General features: G+C 35.8%; 1 protein-coding gene across 4 annotated transcripts in view; it reads right to left on the reverse strand.

Annotated features, from left to right (window-relative positions):
• Positions 1–1,214: 1,214 nt before the first annotated feature.
• Positions 1,215–6,038, reverse strand: part of LRRTM4 (leucine rich repeat transmembrane neuronal 4) — a 719,031-nt gene continuing 714,207 nt past the window's right edge. Inside the window, exon 3 of one of the 4 annotated variants that reach the window (XM_019661727.1) lies at positions 1,215–2,409. In XM_019661727.1, coding sequence (XP_019517272.1) covers positions 2,188–2,409 — 222 coding nt within the window. In that variant the 3' untranslated portion in view covers positions 1,215–2,187. The remainder of the gene's footprint in view (positions 2,410–6,038) is intronic. The other 3 variants (XM_019661729.1, XR_002126148.1, XM_019661728.1) reach the window with 3 other exon arrangements.

Consider the following 6,038-nt stretch of genomic DNA (forward strand, 5'->3'; position numbering starts at 1 on the left):
AACTTTGAGCAAGTTTTTTCAGGTTTGGCTTCTAGTATATCACCTCAGGCAAGAGTGGGGAGGTGGATGGGATACATGGTGATGTTGGATAGATGAAGAAGATGGAAGGCATTGAGAGCATCTTTGTAATTTGGGTAGACACTCCAAAATGTTCTGCTACAACTCAATTCAATGATTCTTAAAGGAAAAATCACAGTGCCAAGAAATTAACTTTTGAATTCATAATCAATTCATTCTACTTAAAGGTTAGCACACATACTCAGATATAAAGTAATCCAGATTGCAAATGTTAATAGGAAATTTACCAGAGTTTGACAGCAATAGTCCTATGATACACTGTGCAAAACTCCCTTGATAGAATTTTCTTTAACATGGCATAATATTTTTATCAATTAAAATGGAGTTTAACTTCAAGTATAATTTAAAATAGTAGTAAAATACAATGACTTTGAGAAAAATAAACATGCTCAGTTCTCTCTGCTAGTTTACTTTGATGCAAAAGTATTCACAAGGTTCTTTTATTACTATTTCAGTAGAATTTGGAATTAAATGAAGGGTAGCTATCAATTTAGTTCTTCAGAAAACCTCCTAACACCAATGTATATTAACACCTTTCAGAATGCTAAACCTGACCTAACAAAGGATGACATAATTTTATAATGTCATGTTGTTTTAAAACTAGAACTAGGCAAATTAGACCAGTGGCTAGATTAGGATAATGCTCATACTGATTCAGAGAATTGCCGAGATATAGCATCACAGTACTGAGAAAGTCAAGAGAAAATGGCTCAACTGATGTGTGCACAGTTATCTCTTGGTTAAAAAAAAATGATGATGACTATGATTGTTTCAGATAGCAATTAATTTCCACACAGTTCTTTTTTCTTCTAGAATGTTGTGCTACCTCTAACCCTTCCATAAATACTTACTTCTTTTCTCATATTGTTATATAATTTTGAATGACCTCCTATGTCTTAAAAAATACGTAACTGCAAAACAAGTTAGTGCATGAGCCACATCTCGTACTTCTTTTCTGCACCTTGTAGGGCCTCCCTTCCTGCACACACAGAATGCACTTGGTAGATACCAACTCATCCTTATTGGATTGCCCTGATGCAGGTTAGAAGGATTTCACAATATAGACATAAAGTACTCAATGTTAGGTGGGCTGTGGTTTACCAACCACAAAATAATATATTTATTTTTTTCCAACATTTTTTCTTTTATTGACAAAAATTACACAAGAGCTAAATGATAATTTAAAAAGCAATGTTACACATACTCTTGTGTTTAGAAAGTTGTCAGCTTGGCAGTTTCCTTCACCGACCACATGACCACAGTTCTTCGTGCACCTCCAGTCCAAGGGAGAGTGTTTCTGGTGGTCATTTCAATTGGAGTTCTTTACAGGTCCCTTTTCAGGCTTCTTCCGCAGTGAGAATGCAAAGCGAGGACGGCCAATAGGAATACAAATCAAAATTCCTCACGTTGTGTACCTCGTGTGTCTGGAAGGATCGTTCACCCAGATTCTGTTGGATTTTCATTCCAGTAATTCTGTCGAACTCTGTGGTCCACTTTGTTTCTTTGTGGTCTGTGGTGAAGCCAATTTTCTTTTGGTACAAAATAAACTCCAATGCCCGTGTTTAGAACTGGAAACAGAATCACTTGACCAGGAAAAAATATAGAAATAAAACAAACCAAACAAGAACAGCATTTTTAACGGAAAAATGAAATAAAGAGATTGAAAACAAGTCTGAAAGTTACACACACCTAACAAGGAAAACTGTATTGTTTCCCCACCTTCCCACCCACCCCAGGTTTTTCCCGCCCTCTGGTTCTCCAGCCCAACAACCATGCAGTGTAGAAAAAGCAAATATACAAACAAACCTATGTATAGCTAGGGTGAAATCTATTTTTATAAGAACTCGACACTTTTACTATTTACATCCAGGAGCATTTGTGTTTCTTTGTTGTATGCTTGAAAACAAAGAAAGGTCTGTATTTCTCCCGGTTATGCTGCAGGTGATCTGCGCTCTTTAAACGGCTGTTTTTCACTTTCCTCTATGTCATAAATGTTTTAACAGGAACGATGAACCGGCTTGACTGCGCGATTTTGGACACCCATTCTCCTTTAAGATGAAGGCCCTCCCTCCCCCCACGTTGAGTCCCAGATGAAGAGTTGTTTCCACGTTAGTTTGTTAATCTCTCAAGGTAAATGGCCGGGGCCGCGGACCTGGCAATGGTGGCGATGAAACTGTGGTCGCGCCCGAGCTCCAGGCTGGGGGTTTCGTCCTGCTCCGGGGACACCGCGTCGTAGCCCTTGTTGATGTGGAGTGGCTGGTGAGCCTGGCAGTACCCGATCACCGGCGCGTCGTAGCTATAATATGGCAAAGGCTTCACGTGGTGTGGGATCTGGATGTGACAAAGAGAAGCACTGATTATAAAAATGCTTTAGAAAGGAGATGACACGTACAGGACTGTATTTTGTTCCCTTTCATGCTGTTTTAAGTCAACTGCTGAGTCAATTATCAATAAACATTAAACACAATAATGATTGTTAGTATTTAACTGATAGTTTTATAAATATAAATATATATATGATTTTATATACAAAGTGTATGTATATACTTTGTATATAAAATCATAAATATTTTTTCATAACGTCATATATTTTTTCCAATGTTTGTTTTGTCTCTCTGTCTATCACTATAACAGAGTTAAAAAAAAAACACCTTAAATTCCTATCAACCGAGAAATTTAAAATGTATGGTGTATAATTATACATTTGAAAGCAGATACTACAAAGATTGGAGAGTACTATCTGTTGTAATATGCCAAGGTATGATATTAAGTGAAAAGGTTAAGGGGCAAGAATGTATAGTATGATCTATTTTGTGTACCAATAAGTGTAAACATATATAGTTTTTTACTTTAAAAAACATCTTTATATACAAATGAAATCTTTATGGGTATAAATGACTTTCATTTAAAATTTTAAGATCGAATCATAATTTCCCACAGATTATTTCTATCAAGTCTATAAAATCTGGACAAAAGAACTCTAGACTCATAAAACCAGGCACACTTTTTGTGTTCAAAATATGTAAGGTTATTGATTTCAAGCTAAAAGCCAAATATGTGTCTAATTTTAGAGTAATAGCCCTGAATAATGGTCTACAGAAACCCCTTTAATAGGAAAAGCCAAAAAATATTAAAATTATATTATGTTTGATCCTCTTTGCAGATTTTAATGAAATCACAAATTTCTGATAAAAAAACATGTCCCGAGCTTAGAAACAGGAAAATGACAATTGCTTCACTCTTGATATCATGCAAAAGCGTTTCTCATAACCCACTAGATCCAAACTGGCACTCTTGCTTAACAGTCCTCGGATGATAAAATTGCATGCATTTCACTTCCCTGTAAGGTTAGAGGTTGTGGCAGTTTAAGCTATTGTCCCTAGGTTCCAACCACACTTCTCTAGTTGGCTTTATGATGCTCAGCTGGGGCTTTGCAAGTTCTACTTCCTGTTTGACATGCTGCTCTGTGCTAGACTTTGCTAGTGGGGAACACTGGAGGGTGACCGCGAGGCTACCGGAGATAAAAGGAATAGCTCCCATGGTGGGTTTCCTCTCTGCTTTTTCCTCTCCAGGAAGTTACCACTTCATTCTGGCTGTGGCGGTGTCTTCCCATAATAGCAGGTGATTCCAGTTAGTAGTCTTTCCGATATTTGCAGCGTTTCCAACATTTGATCCCATCCTGTCCCCCTCAGAGACTCCAGCACCAGGAAAATCTGAGGTTCACCTCCACAAACTCCTCCTCCAAGCTTTTGATTTCAATGACTCCAACATCTTTATTTAGTCCCTTAGTCCTACAGATGGTTGGGGTGGAAGTTATTTCCTGAAGTTGCTCTCTGTTATACTATGATGACACTATCTTTTAGCCTGGCGTGAACTTAATTAATAACTATATTTAGTTAGTATTGCTGTATACAAATATTTTGTTAAAATAACTGATAGGTTGTCTGTCTGCTGATAGAGCTATAGCTGGCTCTTTCCGTAGGTTAAACTGCAGGAATTGATAAATTGTTATAATTTTATAATTTGGTAGAGATGTTAACCCTCAAAGCTTAATTGTTCTGTACTAAGTTAACCAGGCTTATATTACTATTTAACTTACAAACTTATTTACAGAAATTATATAGATAGATAGATAGATAGATAGATAGATAGATAGATAGATAGATATCCCTGAAATACTCTTCAAATAACTCAGTCTTATGTTTTCTTCCTGGTATCCTCATTAATATGTTAAATAAAATTTTGACACAAATTCACTATCTGTTTGTATGAGAATTATATTTTTAACACCTCTATACTTATTAAGATAAAAGTCAGCTCCTCACATTTTTAAAGATATAGATTAAAGCAATATTTTCTACAGCAGATTACAACTCATTAGCAGGTCATAAAATTAATTTAGTGAATCCAGATAAACATGTTTAAAATTAAATTAACTAGAATAGAAAGTATTAGAGTATATAAGGAAATTGTTTCATAAAAAATTTGTTTCAAATGTGTGTGTGCATATAAATGTGTGTCTACTGAGTTACACTGATTTTTTTTAAAAAAACTAGGAATTATAATTACAGTATAGGATGTTTTTAAGAAATAAAGTACATATTCAGATTACAGTTTCTTTTAATGTGATCAGCAATCGCCTGGATAAATTCCCATCCTGCTTTTTTGATTCTCTTTTTTGTTAACTCATATAATTCACTGTTTTTCTCAGTGAATGAGAAAATTACACAAATATATGTCACTTTGTGTTTAAGAAGAGGCACATTAACTTCTAATGGAATGCAAACACTATCTTCAGCAAGCCTTAAAGAAATAGTATTGGGTTGTTGGAAAAGTCATGACATATTTTGTCTATGTTTTTCAAAGTTCATTTATTTATATAAAGAACAAAGATCAGTCAATGATATATGGGCCGTTTTGTTCGATAACCTTTTGCCACCTTTCAGTGAACTTCATAATTCCTCATTCATAGAAGGACCTGTCTTTATTTGCAAAAAACTGAACAAGGTGCTGATTTACAGCCTCATCTAAATTGAACACTATACCACACAAAGAGTTTTGAAGAGAGTGAAACATGTGGAAGTCTGATGGCACAAGGTCAGGCGAGTATGGTGGGTGTGGCAACGCATCCCATCCAAGCTCCAATAATTTTTGACAGGTGATCAAACTTGTGTGTGGTCTCTCATTGTTGCGATGGAACAAAACTCCTTTACAATTAACAAGCTCTAAACGTTTCTGGATGATGGATTCATTCAAACTGTTCAGTTGCCAACAGTACACACTTGAATTCATTGTTTGGTTTCTTGGTAGGAGCTCAAAAAACACGACACCTTTAAAATCCCACCACACTGAGAGCATCACGTTTCTCTGATGAATGTCTCTTTCGATGTTGTTTGAGGTGAATCATCACGTCGGGACCAAGACAGTTTGTGCACCACATTGTTATAAACAATCGACTTCTCATCACCAGCTATCAGTCGCTTCAAAAAGAATCGTTTTCCTCATGTTTAATAAGCATATTGCAGATGTTTATAAGTGCCATCAAATGAACTTCTCTGAGTTCATGCAGAACTCAAATATCAAGCTTGCTTATGTATCCCAGTTTCTTCGGGTGGTCGTGAACGCTTGAATGATGGATGTTCAATGTTTCTGCAATCTCTCATGTCATGTAACATGGGTATGGAATTTCATGAACAATCATTGGAACTTACATTCTTGTAGAGCGTTGTCACCATAAACTTTATGCAACTTTTCACAAGCCTGATGCGCATTCTTTCCTTTATGGAAATAAAACAGTAAAATATGGCAAAAATGTACTGTTTGGTCTTCCATCTTCAACTTATTGTGAAATCTCCAAAACTCAACCAAATCACTGAATTGTTTTTTAGAATGAAGCTAGAACTGTCAGCTGTCAAATGACATAGCAATAACATAGATGCAAATGACTCTAGTACTTCCAA

Source organism: Hipposideros armiger, unplaced genomic scaffold, assembly GCF_001890085.2.
Source record: "Hipposideros armiger isolate ML-2016 unplaced genomic scaffold, ASM189008v1 scaffold_359, whole genome shotgun sequence".
NCBI classification, from domain to species: Eukaryota; Metazoa; Chordata; class Mammalia; order Chiroptera; family Hipposideridae; genus Hipposideros; species Hipposideros armiger.